Raw genomic sequence first — 18,110 nt, forward strand, 5'->3', positions numbered from 1 at the left:
ATTAAACACAACCTATAGCAAAACAGCTATTCAGATAAATAAAGAAAATAAAGAAAAAGAAAGAACGCCATATCCATAGGTAAAAACTAGAAAAAAGAATGACTGAAATATCATGAAATATCTAAACGAATAAAAATCTAAGTACAATACAAACAAATACAGGTATATTGGTATGAGGCGTAACAAAGGCATGTGAATAAGATATAAACAGTGTGTGAAGTGAGTCATCGTTCCGTGATTACAGTGCCCCCATACTGCCCCCGTGCGGCCGCGTTTGGTGTTTGCAGTGCGCTGGCGTGCAGGCGAACATGCATTCACTGGAGCAACAGATCCGAGCGCATGCGCAATTCATTGTTTTGACTGAAAATGCCGTCGGTTTCGAAAACGGCGGCCAATGCGTCTCCTCAAACCGAGAAACCTACCCACTATACGTGAGTAAAGCTGCTGCAAAGAAACAACAAAATCGTTCGCTGCTGAAAATGCTCGTTTGAACGCGCACCTTTGCTCGCGTGCATTTCCAGCATTCCTCAACTCCTGTGCGTGCGTTAAAAACATGGTGCTTTTCCTGGCTTTGTGACTACCTAACGTTACATAGCAGACAGCGATTGTACGCTAAAGACATCTGCGTCAATACAGGAAACTCTAGGATCTTAAATCACCAAACTGGTTAGCCAACCGTTAGCGGGATCGTTTTGAAGTGTTTCGTGCTGTTGATGAAAGGGTTTTGATGGGTCTGGTTAATATTACACCGTCAACTTGGTTCGCTAAATGATTAGCCAGGAACTCGCTAACCAGTCCGCTTGTAAATAGCTCGGCCTTATTTTGAGTTCCCTCTTGCTACGCACATTTATAGACGTACGCTCAGGTGCTCTGTACGAGCGTTACGACGAAAAACATACGTAGTCTTCACTCAGCATAGCAAGCTAACTCTACTGACCCAAAATGTATAGTAGGCTACAACACGACTCCCTGCTAAACTTTTCCCTTGGCTAAGCTCTTACTTGCTAGCGGATAGCCGTTTAAATCCCGCTTCGTGTTTGCCCTGCTTGTTTCAGATACTTGAAGGAGTTCAGGACAGAGCAGTGCCCGTTGTTCCTCCAGCACAAGTGTACGCAGCACAGACCCTTTACGTGCTTTCACTGGCATTTTCTCAACCAGCGACGAAGGCGACCCATACGAAGAAGGGACGGGACTTTCAACTACAGCCCCGACGTTTACTGCACCAAGTACGACGAGACCACAGGCATCTGCCCAGATGGCGATGAGTAAGTCCCGCAACTTCAGTCAGGGCAGCTACATGAGTGTGTCACTGCGTCCTGGCAGCTGTTGACGTTTGATGTTTGGGATGAGAAGCATGTTTGTTTTATCTCAGTTTACTCTTGTCATGTCATGTTTTACATTTTTCAGGCTGTATGACCAAAATAGCTTTCCTGAAAGGTTTTAAAGAATTATAGTTGTTTATGTATAATGAACATGTCTTTGTCTCGCATATAAAATGAAATTAATAACAAGTAAAAAAAGCAAATAAGAAAAAATGATGCCAGCATTAGGTAACATATTTTGTGTTTAATTTTAACATCAGTATTGCTTAGAAATGTCCATCAAAAAATGACTCAGTGTTTTGTGTTTCTGATATACGGCTGCACATTTAATTGAATATTAATCTCAATCGTGATTTTGATTTTCCACAATAAAATGATGATGATTAATTGATATTGTAAATACGTCCTTCGCCAATAGAACATAAAGCAAGAGCAAATCAGACACTCCCTAACGACATGCCTGCCTGTGCCAATCATAGCTGTTACCTGCAGCACACTACACAGCCTCAGGGCTCCTAAATGCACTGGACCGCAGTGATGACATACTGTAGATAACAAACCGTTAAAAAGTCTGTCAGCACAGCAGAAAGTGAAGAGCTCATTCCTAGAAGTTGGATCATCATCCGTTGTTTAGAAATGCTTTGGATTTAGGGCAGGTGATGTTAATAAATGCAAGCCTGCAGCATTTTTTCTAGATGTGTTGCGCCACAAAGCAGCACAACTACTCAGTGTTCCATCCGCTTTACAAAGACTCCATAAAACCACCAAATCAATTACAATCTTTTTGGCCAACGATGTGCCTCCATGAAAATGAACTTCAGGTTCATCATGCAGGTACAATGAATTGCATGAAAGGCTTTATATTGTGCTTCAAAAGGTGCACTTCGGTCTGGTGTATAACACAACACCTCAGAATTTTTAAATGAATAGTAATGGAGCACAATGTAAAAGTAAAAGCTGTACTTATTTTGGGGCTTTTTTTTTTTTTAAATATTTTTCTTCTAAAAGCTTCACTGAATGAGGACCAGTTTTATTTGAATGCAAAAATTTTTACATAGTTTTGCCATGCAATATGAATATAAAAACAGCTTTATATCTTTTTGTTATTTTTTTAAATCACAAAAATGAATCAATCATTTTGTTAAATATTCACAATCCCAGTATAGTACCAAGCAACTGTGATAAGCATTTTGGCCATAATTGTACAGTTCAAGTTTGATAGTGATAATAGGGGGGGAAACATTTCCATTATTAGTATATATTGGCCAGAATCCTTTAAATGTATGTATGTTTTGGGGTGTTTTTTTTTTTTTTTTTAAACAAACTTTTTACCAATTTTGTATGAAGGCATTGCATGACTTCACACCAGTGTTGCATGCATTGTGCAGATAGGTGCAGGTCAGACATAAACATTCCTGCATATCTTTACTGTGCCATTATTAACTCATAAATTGGCTGCATCTACCATTTAGATCCCTTTTGTAAAGGAGAAATTTTGCCACAGATGTTGTCAGCACATTACAGATGTAGCATTGCACTGGCGATGTATCACCTTGCCTTTTGGTGTCTCATACACTTACTACGTATAATATAAAAAATATGCAATTAATGTAATATTTAGAGATACACTGATGCTGGAATTGTGGTCTAATGTTGATGTTCACTGGAACAGTGTGAGTTCTTTCTTATGAATAAATAATGGAGCTATTTCAGAGACTTGTAGCTCTTTATGACTGTCTGAAAATGTAGCCACTGCAAAATCATGGGACACAACAGATAACTCAAATATTGGCCACATCTTCATTTACTGATGTTGATAAAAATCTACAAGTCTGAAATCACCATTTTTGACAGGATTTGCCCTTTGTGTGTAGTATGAGAGCAAACCCTTTTCTCCTTGAAGTGGGCTATTTGGCTACGTTCACACTGCAGGTCTTAATGTTCAATTCCGATTTTTTGATCAAATCCGATTTTTTTTCTTCTGCTTGTTCACCCTACAAATAAAGTGTGACAGCAAACGCGCTCTAGTGTGAACCCTCAAAGCGACCCGCATGCGCAAAAGAAGACGTCACACACAACACGCTCTGTTTAGACCCAGACCAAACAATATTGTTTGACTGATGGCCCTTAATATAAAGACTTGTTTCGGACTTTACGTTTCCCAATTTTGCTTTAAGTTGTAAAGTTATTTTGTTATTTACATATGGCCTAATAATGATCCTTATTGCTGTTTTAGAGAGGAGCGGTGCTTGAAAGGATAGTTGCAGATTTCTGTCAGAATCTACAGTACAAATAAAATATTCACGTTTCTTCAACGCTGTCTTCCCAACAGTTTCACTGGATGGCCAGGAAGTGTTTGCGATGTCTTATAGGGCACTTCTCCGGCGCTGATAATTGGTGTCTGTCTTGTGTCAGTGACGTAGAAGACGGATTTAATGCGACATGACCATTCAAACAGCAGTCGCTTTCTAAAACATCAGATATGTATATTGGATTCAGTACCACATATGAAAGTGACCCAGATCGGATTTGAAAATTATCGGATTTGTGCCGTTCACACTGTCATACCATGATCGGATATGGGTCGCATAGGGTCAAAAAAGTTGGATTTGATGCGCTTTCGCCTGCAGTGTGAACGTAGCCTTTGAGAGGCTGACTCTGCCCCCCAGCATTATATTTACTGCTTCTGCTATTACCTCTGTCTAAAGGCTGTGTAATTTGACACACAACCATTTATTTATATTCCGGGCATCATAGTTTCGAAATATCCATTTACCACAGTGCCCCATTTATAGTTTAATATGTGATTACTGTTTATGGAACTGTAGTTTTGTGTGTTGGGTATTTTGTGGGCTGTCCCTGGGGGGGAAATGGTTTCGCTTAAGGGCTGCGCTTCTCGGTGAGGTGGAAGTTTAATTATCGAGCTGCTAAAGGGTTGCAGTGACATTCCCAATACTAATGCAATAATTTGCGCCGAGTAGTATATACAGACAGCAGCCTCTCGGTGTGACAGGAAATTGTGATGGCGCATTTAATCGAGTGCCTGATAGAAATTATTTCAAAAAAATGAAACGATTAAAGTATTCAATCCTTACAATTCCTCCTCTACTAATGGATGCTATTTTTGTATGACCTTATGTGTTGCTATAGCAACTGCTCAAGAAAGGAAAATTTGGTTTATTCAAGAGGCTTATTTGCTCGACATATCTTGAGGCATTGGTAGTGTGTTAGCCCTGCATTGTGGTAACAGAATAAAGCGTTTTAGTGCAACTTCACCTATTTCCAACATGTATGGAGGAAAACATAAAGTCTGAAGCAATTAAAGCTCAAGCAACATGTGTATAAAGAACAAGTTTAACATTGACTGATTCAGCTTGTGGCCTTCAGGATCATTATAAAACATGCTGTAGGCAACATTTTAATGTGTGCAGACTAAATAAATAAGTAAAAACTTTTGTATATGGCCAACATACATATCCATGAAAGAGGCAACAGCACGGATGGCTGGGTGTATGGTCATGTGGCTTAAAGCCAATCATTGTCCCTGAAAATGGGGTGTGCCCAATAGAAAACCAGGGTGGTACTTAATGTGGCACTTAGACAGGAAGAGTGTAAATAACTGGGGTTATTTAAAAAAAAGAAATCCCCATCCAGTATCACACACATATCCACTACAAGGGGCACCTTAAAACAACAGGAAGAAAAATACAGTGGGTAAATAAAATGACCTATGCATGTAAATGCTTTTCACAAAAAGAAAAAGTGCTTACAAAGGGATATGTCATCCAAATAAAATACTGTAAACTATTAAAAAAAATGCTCTGAAATCATAAAAAGAAAAAAATACACATATTTTGGAACCACAGGGAAAATCATATTAATTAAACATATTCTTTTATATTATTAGGTTGGGGTTAACAACCTCTATGCCTCTTTTTTAAAATAAAAAATCAATAAATATAAGATATATTATTGTCTGATATAGGATTATGTTCAACATTCCTGTGTCTTCCCTTGTTGTATTTTTTATTTCACGGTGCAGCAAATGTTTTGAGATGGTGAAAGGTCTGAATTACCAGCAGGCCAGTTCAGCACCTTGGGCTCTTTGGATGAGAAACCATGCTGCTGTAACAGATGAAGTTTGGGGTTTAGTATGCCCTACAGAAATATTCAAGCCCTTCCCTGAAAAAGTTTGTGATTTGGATCAGAATATATGTTGCTCTAAAGCCAGTATATCTTTTTAGCTTTGATGCTGCCTTTGCAATCTTGCAAATCCATAGGTACTAATGCACCGTTATACCCCATATCATACGGGTCAGAGATGCAGGCTTTTGAACTGAGCACTGATAACTGCAGAGCTGCTTTTAAGTCTGAAAACATTTGCTTGGAAGAGTGTGTTGCAACCTGTGTGGTTGGTACACAGATTGCAACATTTACATCAAGGTTAAAAGTTTCAATCACTGGCCTGCAAAGTTACCATTTTAAAACTCTAGATTTCCAGAGTCCTGCACTTACAGCAGAATCTTAAAATATGTACAGCTATAAGAATTCCTTTATAGTCCTTATGGATTTATAGTGAATTGTTATAGCATTAACATTAATAATCGAAGAAGGATGAAGCATTTTAAAATAATTGTACTTGTGCTATATGTTTAGTTTTTGGACATTTTATGTTGCATATTACTTCATTGCCTTGTCAGATTGTTTCTGTTCAGATATCCTATTTGGATCAACTGGTGAAAGTTGTGAATGTTTTCTTTGTTTTTCTTAGCTGTCCTTATTTACACCGGACCACTGGTGACACAGAGCGCAAGTACCATCTACGATATTACAAGACTGGCACTTGTATCCATGAGACAGATGCTCGAGGGCATTGTGTGAAGAATGGCCTCCACTGTGCTTTTGCTCATGGGCCACATGATCTCCGACCTCCAGTCTATGATATCAGGTGACATGCAAAGCAAATAGTGGCCTCTTTTATGCCTGCCAGACTTTTCACTCAGAGCTTACAATACACTTAGCAAATGAGCTACATTAAACCCCTGCAGTGCAGAGTAACTGTTTTGTATGTGTGGATTTGGTTTGTAGAGACTTTTTTTTTTTCTGAACAAGTTATAATATATAAATATGTTTTAATGAGCTTAAGGAGTCTGTTTAAATCAGTGCATACACTCATAAGTAATGGTCATGTACTGCTCTGCTGACTTTCATGTGAGCTGGACAAGTAAAACACATCAATGACAACCTGTTAAAAAGAAACACCTCCAAATTTGTCTTTTGTTCTCATGTAAAGACAGTCTGACAACATTAACATTTAACAATTAGCTAGTCATTTATAAAACAAGTTACAAAGAAAAAGAAGACATCATGTCTTGGTTTTTCCAGCATGGACTATACTCACATTACAAAGAAATGCTACTATTGAAGATGAAAGAAGGGTGTGGGCACAGGGTCTTGGTTTTCACGCTGTCTGTCTTTGTGAAAGTGACAATGGTTCAGACTCAGATGAAATTACCAGCTCACACTACTACTTTAATGACATCATTGTCAGTGTTTCTGCTGTAACTTCTCCAAAATTCCTTGAAAGTTTTACTCTCAAAAACCATTACAGTGGGCCCTGTTGGATCCTTTAGTGGTCCAGTTCCAGCCCACAGGCCGTAGGTTTGCAGTTTCCTTTGCATGTACTATATACAGCTAGTCCATGATATAGTATCTCTTTATATTTATTTGTGTAGTATTTTGAGTTTCAAAGTAAGCAAATATCATTTGATTGAAACTTGTTTTTGACTGGTTATGAGAGTAGGCTTGGAGATTTCCCCTTCAGAGTGTTTTTCAGTTTCCTTTAAAAGTGTTTTTTGGTGTTGTTGTTGCTTTGTTTTTTTTGTGGTACACTGAGTTAAAATGTTTTTAACTCTTTATGCACAGAGAAATCCAAGCACAAGAGGCCCTCCAAAATGGACAGTTGGGATCTGGGGAAGGGATTCCTGATTTGCAGCCTGGTGTGCTAGCCAGCCAAGCTATGATTGAAAAAACTCTGACGGAAGATCCCCGGTGGCAAGGTTAGAAACTCCAACTCGCATGCCGTTTGTTGTATTGAATGCTAATCAAATCAACGTTCTTTATTTATTTGTTTTGTTTATTTATTTATTTTTCATTGTAATAGGGATAAGAAAGTAAACTGTGATGCCTCTTTTTGCAGATACCACTTTTGTTTTAGCCAATTATAAAACAGATCAGTGTACTAAGCCACCCAGACTATGCAGACAGGGCTATGCTTGCCCCCACTACCACAACAGTAGAGATCGGAGGAGAAATCCTCGAAAGTTCAAGTACAGGTGAGTTTTCATTCTGTATAAGTAAAAATATGAAGGCTTCTAATTCAAAAATGTTAAAGCTGCCTACTCTGAATGCAGGTCAACTCCTTGCCCTAATGTGAAGCACGGTGATGAATGGGGCGAGCCCTCAAAGTGTGAAAGTGGAGACAGTTGCCAGTATTGCCATTCTCGTACCGAACAGCAGTTTCATCCAGAGGTGAGTTAAGTTTGTTTTAGTCACGATGCGAGTTTTTCAAGCTTAGAGTGAAAATACAATGGCCATAATGCATAATATGATGTATTTTTGAGCATTAAGTTTTGCCTAGAAGTAGTGTGAAATGTCAACAAAATGTTCATAGACATGCTTATAAGCAAAAAAACTCTTCCACTCCCATAATTTTAACCTATTTCTCATCTACATATCTACCAGCTTGCAAATGGTTCATTAACATTTGGTGTTAGTGCTACATTTAAAAAATAAAAATTTCCAATAATAAGATTATTTTAAAAATAAGATTATTATTATAATCTTAATTTTAAAATTAAGATTATAATAATAAAGATTATTGCACATTTTCATTACTAGTACATGTCCATGGTACTGTATTTCTTTCCCTGTTCATCTTCTTGCCAGACAGATACATGTATCATTGAGAAAAATTACAAGTGCTCGGTGGATGTTGTTTATATGGAAAAACAGAGTAATTTTAGCCTTGTTGCTAGGCATGTACAATTACATTTGTAATGTAAGTTGTTGTTGTTGTGAAATTAAAACAATAGGAAGCTTTCATAAGGTGCTGAAGGAAAGGCTAAAATGGATTGTCACCCATTGATAGGTGGTTTCCAGGCAACATGATGGCATTAGATCCTGCGTAATTCAACTTCTGTGGATATGGATTCAATTCAGTTTTATTTATCTAGCAGTAGTTTATAACAACTGCCACCTCAAGGTGCTTTTATATTTATTTTGTTTATTGTAAGTAAAAAGCCTACAATATCAGTGGTATAGAATGAGAGGCCCCCCAGGAGCCTAAGCCTGTAGCATAACCATTGGCTGGTTCAGGGTCACCTGATCCAGCATAACACCTTATAGGTGTCAGTGATAACACCTTATAAAACCTGTAAGGTGCAAAAATGACAAAATTGGGTTATTTTAGCTTGTTCTATGTGGTTGGTAGAGAACACAACAATGTCATAATATCTGATGTAGATAAGAATCTCCAGGGCTCCAACGTGTACCTGCTTGCAAAGTTTAGTTGCTTAACTCCTGATGGTTTAGAAAGAGTTTGCTAACGAAGAAACAAACGCACAGACAGATTTCATGTATTACAGTCATATTACTGTGACTACATCACTCATCTCCTCGGTCTCTAATGTATGAACCATAATATTGTTTTGTTGATGAGACTGACGCTGTGGTTAGTTTTCTATAGTGAGACACATTTTCATCTTATTTCTTTATAATCCTGATTTTCTGTCTCCCAAGATCTACAGATCCACCAAATGCAATGATATGCGCCAGACTGGATACTGTCCCAGAGGACCGTTTTGTGCATTTGCACATGTAGAAAGTAAGTGCATGTTTGCCTCAATACTATCTGAGTACAGTGAAAAGGATTTGAGGGTTTTTTGAGACTTAACATATACATATATTATGTTTATTTGTTTTTAGGAATTCCTTCTACAGAAGAGACCATGAGCTCATTGCTAACAGCGATACAGTCGAGTTCTCAGTCCCAGCTGAGCTCTCAGCAGTATTCAGAGTGTCCAGTCACTGAGTGGAACAGTGGAGGAAACTCCACCAACAGCACAGCCAGTAGCAATGGACAAATAGGAAGTGTAGGTTGTCTCCATTTCTCACTCACACGAGACACAATTTTAAACAGTTTGATTTCAAACGTCTGAGAACTCTGTCATCACTTTCATAGCTCATCCATTGTGATGTTTTTATTTCGTGTCATTTTTTTGTATTCATCGTTTTTATAAGACCATGTGCACTTGTCTTTCTCAGGTTTCATGTTCTAATAGCTCAACTGTAACGTCAAGCTCAGGAAGCGACACTTTGTTATCCCCAATGGGATCCATCAGCAGCAGGCTCAAATCCTTAAATAATAATAATTCATGTTCAGAGTCCACCACATCCAGTGTCTCATCTCTGACATCTAACTATCCCAAAGCTCCGGGCTTTGAACGTGAAGATCAGGTACACAGACTGCTCTCTCTAACCTCGGGAAAACTAAACCCCACACACAGCTTAGGGCTTTACACTTTTATCGCAGCCATTTGTCACTCGTTTATTGTTTGCCATGCCATTTTAATTTGACCACTTCAAGCCCTTTTCCTCATATTTCATTGTTTGCTTGTCATGTCATTGATTTCTTTAAAATATCCCATTACGTACATGCACTATATGTATGTGATGATGACTTGTTAAATGTTAAACACCTGTCGAATATTACAGGACACTTTAAAGTCATTTTAAAGCAATTGAAAAAGAGCTAAAATTTTGTTTTTGAGACACTACACTAAGGCCCAGTATAAGATGAAATAACTAGAACTGTGAATCATGGAAAGCTGCTTTATTAGAGCCCTAGAATAAAAATATGGCATAAAAATAGTCTCCACCGCTCCCCTGCAGCTGAGCCACAAACCACACCCTGGACTTTAAAATGAACATAATATGCTCACTTTATGGCATTTCTGTTCGTCTAAAGAAATGTCAAATCTTCTGAAGTGTAGCATTGTCTTATGATCAAGCTGACCAGCAAATAGTTTTGGTTCTTAAACTGCATTTGTGGTTTTATAGTTCCTTGCTAAGAATTCCCCTAAAGGGAATTTTTTAATGTTTTCTGGCTTTATAGAAGACTTCCACTCACAGTAAAATGTTTCTGTCTCCTGCACTCACGATTTGCTAGTGCTACAAGATGAAGGCAGAATGAAGTAACGTGATCGGTTTAATTACAGTCTGCAGTCAGTCTGAAGAAAGTTGCTCCATAAATGTTAATCATCTGAATGACAAGAGCCGTGAGCGCTGCGAAGCCTTAGTGCAGGGACGGTGAAAAATGGTTAAGATAAAATGTGTTAGTCCAGGGCAGGTGCAATAAAACTATTTTGATTAATACTGGCTTGATGTAAAGGATATGGCACTGAAATAGACTGTTTCTTTGCCATTTGATCATTTCCAGATTAAGAACAAGGGACAGGTGGATCAAAAAATGATGGACCAAGAAAAACAGGTTTGTTTTTAGTGGGTCATTTAGAGAATGTGTTTATTTTATTATGAAACTTATAATTGAGAACATAGGAATTAAACGCTTTACTATGCTTTGCTTTTAGACACAAAATACTGTATTCTCTGTGGTGAACCCATTGGCATCAAGCTTTACCTCCAGTATAACATCAAGCTTGGCCTCTAGTATTGGTTCAGACAGTTCTTCACCCACCACCTTATCAACGATGAATGCAAAAGCCACTCCTTTCTATCCAGGGAGCAACACAGTGGAGTCTGTCATTGGTAAGTGTATGCAAAACAAAGGGAAAACAGCTTGAACTGACCGTCACTCTGCAGTTTGTTGTCAAATTTCAGTCAGATTTGTTTTGTTTCCCGTCAGGATCCGCACTGGACCTCAACTTTAGTGACATTAATGTTGCATCGCTTGATAAGGAGTTAGAGGATCAAGATAACAGTGTGGGAATGGCAGGTAAGGTCACTTCATATGTTTCAAGCACTTATTCATCACAAATCCTTCCATTAGGATTTGTGTGTTTCTAAAGAACACCTGTATATGCTTTGTCCTTCAGGTCAAAGGGTGCTAAGTGGATCTGCTCCTGTCAACATTCCTGGCTCATTGGCACGATCATCTTCTTTTAATTCTTCATCATCGCTCTCCACCTCCCCTCTAAGTTCTCTCTCCCAGTCGCTGTCACAGTCCCTGCTGTCTGGGACAGTATCTCAGCAAAATCAACCTTCAAACATGCTAGCCAAGCAAGAGCACGGCCTTCTGGGAACACCCACCTCCTCTTCCCAGAACTCTCTGGGTAAGCTGATCGCATTTTCCCCCGAGCAAGCTGGAAAGCATTTGCTTTCATCAGCCCCTTCCTTCAGCTTCCCTTCGGTGTTTAATCTAGTTCTGTGTGCAGTAGTGAAGCTGAAAGTATGACTAATAGAGATGGATCGTGTAAAAAGTGACACAAGTTAGTGCAACCAAGATTTTGTTTAATCTAAATCGCTCTTATCTTAACACGTCGCTCACCTAGGCTTGAACGGAGGAGCTAGCAGCATTTGGGACTTTGTAAGTGGCAGCTTTTCACCCAGTCCATCTCCAGTTTTCAGCAGCCTAACCTCCACAACCACCAGTGCTGATGTGGCCCGCCTTTTCAGAGAGCTGGATGAGGCCAAGAGGAAGATCAAACAATTTGAGGAGGCCTGGCATCAGGTGAAGCAAGTAAGTATACACACTGACTGTGTGCCAGAGTGATTTCCCTTTTATACTTTTTTAAAATTCAACCCTCACCTTTGTTCCAGGCCTGTGAAGCTTGCCAGAAAGACGCTCACGAAGCAAAGGAGCAAGCAAAGACAGCAGAGGCAGAGCGGCAGCTGGCAGAACAGAAATGGGAAGAAACAGAGCGCAAGCTGAAAGAGCTCCAGGGGGACTTTGATGCGCTTTGTCGCACCCCTGGAACACCTCTTCTACGTAGCTATGGAGAGCTGGACCAGCTCCCCTTGTCTAAGCTTCACTCCATCCAGAGTCAGCTGCGTAATGACCTAGACCTTATAGATGGGGTAAGAAAGCCCAGAGCACACACAGCATTTCATTTGTAGCATCGGTTTAGTTTTAAAACAGTTTGTCAGACTGTCATTCAGATCCATGTTTGTCATCAAGCATGTTTATTTGAGAAGTCTGCATGAACTGAACTGCATTTCCCTAAGTTGCAGCTGATCTCAATTCTCTTCTTCCCCCAACAGGTAATATATCAGCTTCAGTCAAAGAAATGTATAGTTTGCCAAAAGCATGATCGTTGCATTGTTCTGCAGCCTTGCCAACATTATGTACTCTGTGAGAACTGTGCACCTAGTAAAACAGAATGTCCCTACTGTAGAACAAAAATATTGAAGTGGTGATGTACAGTTACTTAAGGTACTATTTAATCAATTAGCCCTTTGAAAAACTACTAATAGATATTACAATTTTCTACACAGCAGTGTCTGTTAGGATGAAATGGTGTTTGACTGACCAAACAAATAGTATTATCAATCAGATTGCATACGGGGATTCAATCGTTGTGGTTTTTGCTCATTTTATGTTCACTTGACATCAAATAGCCAAGCACTTTCTAAATGAAAACCAGGCACTTAGTTAATGAATAATATGGAATCATGATTAAAACATTGTACAGGACATAAAATCAGGTCCTCCTAGCACACAGCCTACTGTCTACTATCACACCTAGGCAAGAGTACATACAAAATTATACATTAGAAGTCTGCTACTAAGCTTACTTAAAAGCTCAGTACATAAGGACTGAGTTTGTATCTGTATGCAATGTTTATAACTTTAATGTGAATAAACATTAAAGCATTGAACCATAAGGATGTTAGGGTGACATCTCAAAAATTGGCAAATGTTGGGAACATGGTGGCCATCCAAAGCTGAGGTTATTCTGCTGATGGTAAAGCTAAAGTGAGCAAAACTCAAAGCAGATATGTCTTTAATTACAGAGGAACTCATCCGGATCAAAAAATAACAATTTGGAAACCATTCAAGAAACCAGACATCCTAGCACCAAGTGACTGATGTCTAATCCAGGAATCACATATTTGTTTTAAGCTCAATTAGTCTGATCAGGAAAACAATATGTGCACTGGTGGTGTATGTGATGGAGAACCATAAAGCAGGTCTGTGTCAAGCTGAATTGGTATACATTTCATTATTAAACACAGCGCTACGAGAACTGTTTATGTGATGAAAACCTCTCATTTTTTGCCACATTTTCATTGTAGTAAAAAACAGATTCATAAAATACTACAGATCCAGTAATGTTTGTCATCTTTAAATCAAGAGAAAATCTCAAAACACCATTTAAAGCAGTCCTCTTTAATTAAAGTCATATTTTCTTTAAACCCTCCCAAATAAAAGTTCACCAACTTTCTTTTTTAAATGCAAACAGTCAAGCATCATTATTTTGACCAACTTTCTGAAGAAGTTTTTCTTATTAAAAGCACTTTGTTGACCTGGGACTTTATTCAAGGGTATATATAAATATATATAAATATAGAAATTTGCTTTAAGCTGCTTTGTAGGTATTCTTTTGTGTCTTTATTTTTTAGATTTATACATTTGATTTCTACATAATAAGCTACACAATGTCTGAAGCTTTTGTGTGTACTGTGAAACATAATTGAATATTTCATGTTTCCTATTGTTAGATCATAGCATGGTTCTACATATTAAGATTTCATTTAAAAAAAAAGTACTTAATAGTTTCTACTTTCATAGCTAGATTTATAAAAAAATTTCAATCAAATAAGTGCAAATTTAAACTGCATTTTAGGCATAACCAGCAGATGTAATATCAGTAAGGCACATGCTACATGTTAAGGCTGTTTTTCAATCAGTTTTGTTTTGTAGAAATTTATATAGCCTATCCATTAGAGAAGCATGTATTGTATTTGCTATAAGCCTGAAACTGGGATTGTTTTTTTTTCCTTTTTTCCCACTTTTTTTTTCCTCTTATTTTTTTGTAGGAATCTAGCCTCTTGACCTTGTCTAGAACATATCGGCCTCTAACTCTAAAGTGCCTTGCCTTAGTTCAAAAGGTTATGTGTAGAATTGTCAACGCAAACACAAGTAGTCAAAGCTTGTGCACGCGTTTTCTGCAAAATGTGTATTTTAATTCTGCAGAGGCATTGACATGTTTATGACTATATGTGTGTAAATATAAATATATGCCAGTGTATTTGGCCAAATTCCATTAAGTATTTCTGCAGAAGATGATTGAATATGAAAATTGTCAGTGCCTGTGTCCTGACTTTGCCCTTAGAAATGAACCTTCCCCTCCACCTACCCACTCACCCACTCATTCCTTGGTTGTGGTGCTCTTTTGGTGCAGCTTCAGTCTTTGAATTTAGATTTCCAGTTTAAGATTTGGGAGTATGCAAAGTTAGGCCACATGAATTTATACAGCAACATACAAAATGCTTTTTTTAAACAGTTCAGTAGGGTTTGTTGTAATGATTCTGCAGTGAATGAAGATTTCCATAGTAATTTTCTGCGTTGGGTTTGTGCTTAGATTCCTGTAATTCAGATGACCTTCTACTGTGTTTAAAAAAACAAACAAAAAAACCCCTTTTTATTCTTGCTTTAAAACCAGTAGAAAGTCATGTATCTCCAGGTACACTTTTTGCTACTTATAAATGGGAAAATGCATTGTTTACATTTACACAGATGACAATTAAGAATCTCAGAGGAAAAATATCAAGAAAGGTTAATGGTATTTTAGGATTTTCATGATTATATTAAAGCATAAAAGGCAGGCTAAACATTTCATGTATTGCATGTTATGCGATATATTAACCAGCTACACAAAAGGAGAAAAAAGAAAAAAAAATGTTCGCACTGTGTCACACTGCCAGAATATTTGTACTTATTTTAGTGTAGTTAAGGCTTAATAACTTCTGCAAGCTTCGCTGCTACTGGAAAAGGTATTAATGTAGTTTCTTGTAAACATTTAGATGTTTGAATGTTGTTGTGCATCCACAGCTCAGATTTCAGATCCTGGAATAATGTCTTCTGCATCTAACTTGACTTAATCTTTTTTTCTTGTTTCAAATTGAATTCTTCATTTGTAAATTCATTTCAGTCTAAGTTTCAGTACTTTTGTAAATCCTTAAAATGATGTCAAGGACCTGCACTACAGTAGATGGTCCCTTTTTTGTTTATTTTTATTTGAATTGATTGAAGGTTGGCTTTGTTTCCCCACCCCCCTATACACTGGATAGCAGTGTACAGTGCAGCTAATTCACAGTATCCTTTTGGTCTGTTTTGTTTTGCCTGTGAAGCCAACAAAATTAATGATGTCTAGTGGGGAAAATCTAAAAATGAACCAAAGCGGTGATCTAGTAGCTGTCCAATTATGTATTGTGAGGGGAAAATTTACCCTTGAACAGAATTCAGACAAGTACTCGAGTATTGGGCAGATCACCCTGTAGCTGTTAGCATAGCTCGGTCTTTCCCGAATCTCTAGGTGAGACAGTGTTGTGAGTGGCAGGAATTCTATTTTTAGATGGATTTATTGTAATTTGTTTTGCATTAATATTTCATTCAGTATATCCTGAGTCAATAACAGGACTTTGCCAGTGGCTTTTGCTTACAATAGTAACAGACTTGAGCCCATGTTTTGTAGTTTTACCAAAGACCTGTATTGTTATTTCTTTTCTACTACATTTCATCATTTGTCTTCATTAATGAAAAGTGAAATTGATTTTAAAAAGTAAATCACCTAGTACCTTAAATAGTTAATGTTCATTAACAGTAATTTTTTTTTCTATCTAAAGCTTGTCATAGTGAGTGGCAGATGATTATAAATGCATGGGTCAGATCCTTACAAAATGTGTATTCGTACATTTGATTTTTGTGTTAAGTATACATTGACGTTTATGGCACATTGTGCAGTACTGGCAAGCACATGCTGACCTTAAGCGCGGATTCAGTGTAAGTTTAATTGTTGTCTACAGTGAAGGAATGTCAAAGGTGAATGACATTTGTGCTTCTGAAGTGGCCATATAAACTTCACTACTGTTGTGAAGTCAATTTTGTTTGTTGATTTTTGCTTATCTACATAAAAATCAGTTTGGAATAGCATTGTGTACTGTTATGCTAGGCCTGTAAGGTGCTTTCTTTTTATCCGACTCTGTTTTCTGTTTCTTAAAGCCGTGGTCCAAATTAGTTTTTGTTTTCCCGGGGACAGATGACAATTGTGACGCATCAATGGCAGATACAGACATAATTCCACTTAATTTGTTGTTGACCCTCAGTCTCTCTAGAGACTAGTCTACCTGCCAAAAATTTCTAGAAGAAATCAAACGTTCTCTTTGGAAGCACAGCTTGGTTTTTCTTTACATTTCTTCAGATTTCTTTAATTGTTTCTCTCGGACCAATTACGCTTTCAAATGTGTCTGTGCCTTTTAATAATTCTGTAATGTGGATTAATTGAAGAGACAAAATATAACTTGCTCAATTGGAATCAAAAGTTCAGTGCCTTACAGTATTTTGTGGACCATAATGTGATCGCTAAATGTCTCATACATTCAGCCTACTTCAGCTGAAAGGAAAAAGGCTAATCTAATGAGGTTTGCTTCACCAGTTTAAGAGGATGAAGCAGATTTTTTTTTTTTTTTTTTAACTGACTGATAATCGTCTGTATTTGCCATGCACTTCAAGAAAACACAGCAACGCCCGACCACTGAACACACAGATCTGATGTGGATTTGTCATTTGATATCAGAAACCCAACAGTTTGCAAAGAAAAGCACCAAACAGGGAGAATCTTGTATATGAACTGTATTAGTGGTATCATTATGCTCTGCATTGGAATAGTTTAATCTATTTTGCATTATTGTTAGTTGTTGTGTCTTCTTTGTTGTTTTTTTTGTTTGTTTGTTTTTAACATTATAAAAATGGAGCCAGAAGATTTATGCAATCTTGTACATGTATGGAGCTGTTCAAATTAAGTAAAAAAGAAATATTAGTGTAAAGTCAAAAGTAAATGATCTTAATGTGGAGCCGGTTGTTCCATGTACTTTAGAAAATTTCAGTAAAAATGTTATTTTAACATTGAAACCCTGAAATATTGAATGTATTGCTCTAAATTAGAATTTCAATGAATAGGTCACTGGATATTATGGAGCACAGTTAATTGATTATGATGTAGCATCTAGTTGTGAACTTCTATTCAATAAAATTTATTAGAACTTAAACAAATGCAAGTTTTCAAGTTTCTATTTGTTAGCATAATCATAAAATAACTATAAAGAAAGAAATGTATTTTTCTCAGGGTAAAACAGTGATTTGTTAGAGAATGTTAAATCTGAGGAAACTGCATTTCATGGATCTATTTACTTAATGTAAGTGGGTTTAGACATTATAGATTAAAACATATGTCCCTTATTTTGTGATGAGCTGTATGGATATGTAGGAAATTCTATACTGATAATTGTAGAAATTATTCTGTTGGTATATATTGATATTTTTGTGTTGTGAACACAAAAACAGGTGCAAGTCTTAGAATACTAGATGTTTCTTTTCTACATTGAGGATTGTGTACCGCATATTTACTGTAGTGTATTACTAGTTTGTTAACACTTGTTAAATTGTTACACTACAGTTATGCAATGGTTTACAGAGTTCACAAAATTATTTTTATCATCTTGAGAATTAAAATAATTTTTCATCTGAAAAGTGTGACTAATTTTTGT

At 37.3% G+C, this 18,110-nt stretch overlaps 1 protein-coding gene across 5 annotated transcripts; it reads left to right on the forward strand.

Annotated features, from left to right (window-relative positions):
- Nucleotides 1-315: 315 nt before the first annotated feature.
- On the forward strand, nucleotides 316-18,093 carry unkl (unk like zinc finger). Of its 5 annotated transcripts, none has more exons than XM_084925538.1 (16): nucleotides 316-431; nucleotides 1,056-1,265; nucleotides 6,094-6,270; nucleotides 7,248-7,381; nucleotides 7,522-7,657; nucleotides 7,736-7,853; nucleotides 9,123-9,207; nucleotides 9,309-9,475; nucleotides 9,648-9,839; nucleotides 10,822-10,872; nucleotides 10,973-11,150; nucleotides 11,227-11,337; nucleotides 11,438-11,674; nucleotides 11,894-12,081; nucleotides 12,162-12,419; nucleotides 12,603-18,093. In XM_084925538.1, the coding sequence occupies exons 1-16, from the start codon at nucleotides 367-369 to the stop codon at nucleotides 12,756-12,758; spliced, it is 2,463 nt and encodes an 820-aa protein (XP_084781664.1). In that variant the 5' UTR covers nucleotides 316-366; the 3' UTR covers nucleotides 12,759-18,093. The 5 variants fall into 5 exon arrangements, with proteins under 5 accessions (XP_084781664.1, XP_084781666.1, XP_084781665.1 ...); XM_084925540.1 differs by having other exon boundaries at nucleotides 11,963-12,081; XM_084925539.1 differs by having other exon boundaries at nucleotides 11,248-11,337.
- Nucleotides 18,094-18,110: the final 17 nt, after the last annotated feature.

The sequence above is a fragment of the Perissodus microlepis genome, chromosome 4 (genome assembly GCF_051167445.1).
Source record: "Perissodus microlepis isolate ML-2025 ecotype Zambia chromosome 4, ASM5116744v1, whole genome shotgun sequence".
NCBI classification, from domain to species: domain Eukaryota; kingdom Metazoa; phylum Chordata; class Actinopteri; order Cichliformes; family Cichlidae; genus Perissodus; species Perissodus microlepis.

Coding starts and splice junctions, on each gene's coding strand:
- unkl (XM_084925538.1), top strand. CDS start 367: ATGCCGTCGGTTTCGAAAACGGCGGCCAATGCGTCTCCTCAAACCGAG. Junction 432..1,055: donor GAGAAACCTACCCACTATAC/GTGAGTAAAGCT, acceptor TGCTTGTTTCAG/ATACTTGAAGGAGTTCAGGA. Junction 12,420..12,602: donor ACCTAGACCTTATAGATGGG/GTAAGAAAGCCC, acceptor TTCCCCCAACAG/GTAATATATCAGCTTCAGTC.